This window comes from Stegastes partitus, unplaced genomic scaffold, assembly GCF_000690725.1.
Source record: "Stegastes partitus isolate 25-593 unplaced genomic scaffold, Stegastes_partitus-1.0.2 Scaffold510, whole genome shotgun sequence".
Taxonomy (NCBI): Eukaryota; Metazoa; Chordata; class Actinopteri; family Pomacentridae; genus Stegastes; species Stegastes partitus.
Window position 1 is genome coordinate 370966 of NW_007578241.1, and position 1129 is coordinate 372094.

Consider the following 1129-nt stretch of genomic DNA (forward strand, 5'->3'; position numbering starts at 1 on the left):
AAAAAACAGAAAAAATACAAAAAAAATGCAAAAAACTATGTGAGATGACGAAATGTTCCAAAATGACTTCTTTTTTTAAAATCTAATTTTATCTTTTATTTTAAACCAAAAGGAAAAAAACAACAACAAAAAAAAAAAGAAAAGGGCCGTTTTTTCTTTTTCTTTGTTTTAAGCAAAAACACAAAACAACGAAAAACACTTATTTGTTTTTTTTGTTGTTTTTATTTTCGACCATTTTTAATCTAAATGGATCCAGTTTGAATTTTTCCTGTTTAAACCAACAGTGAAAAAAAACAAGAAGAAGAAATAAAACTGGTCCTTTTGTCATTTAAGCAGAACAGAGACTCAGAATGACTCCAGTTTTAATTTTATTAATTTAAACCAACCAACAATAAATGGGCCTTTCCTTTAATTTATTCATTTTTCAGTCCATTAATGGTGATTTTTAATTTAAATTTTTTTCATTTCAAACCATAGATCAAAGAAAAGAGCCCTGTTGTTGTTTGTTGTTGTTTGTTGTTGTTTGTTTGTTGTTGTTTGTTGTTAGACGGGTAAAACACATCATTCATTAACTCTGAGCACAGATACCATCAGACGTCTGACGTCTCTGTGAAGACATTTCATATTCAGATGAAGCTCCTCTGTGGTGCTAATTAGGAACCTCCTCGTTTATTTGCGGGTCAAGTCGACCCGAGTGCGTTGCTGCCGGTCCTGCTGACTTGTGTTTGGTGAAACTAATGAAGTCTTTTCTCTGTGCTCCCCTGTGGCCTCCCCTCTCCTCCCCTCTCCTCCCCCGCCGTCCCTCCTTTGTTCTGGCCCGTCCTCCCCGGTTCCTCCCCCGGTTCCTCCTCCTCAGCGGCCCAGCGGATCCTCCTGACGAGTCCACCCTCTCTGGAGGCTCCTGGTGTGCGTCTGGTCCGGGCGTCGTGTCGTTGATGAGTGTGTGGGAGCGCTGTGTCACCTTTGATGGGACTTTGAGAGATGATGTCGTCGTCGCAGCAGCGTCGGTGGACGGCCTATAGGGGGCGGAGCTTCCCCGCCCTGCTCTTCCTCCTCCACCTCCTCATCCTCACCTCGTCGCCTCCGCTCGCTCAGGGAGCCATACACATCCCCCCAAGCTGTGAGTAGC

The 1129-nt window shown here is 42.7% G+C and overlaps 1 protein-coding gene across 1 annotated transcript in view; it reads left to right on the top strand.

Moving 5' to 3' along the window:
* The first annotated feature begins 984 nt into the window (after positions 1-984).
* Positions 985-1129, top strand: part of LOC103361540 (neural cell adhesion molecule L1.1-like) — a 50668-nt gene continuing 50523 nt past the window's right edge. The window contains exon 1 of the mRNA XM_008287645.1: positions 985-1124. Within this exon, the coding sequence (XP_008285867.1) occupies positions 985-1124 (140 nt within the window). The remainder of the gene's footprint in view (positions 1125-1129) is intronic.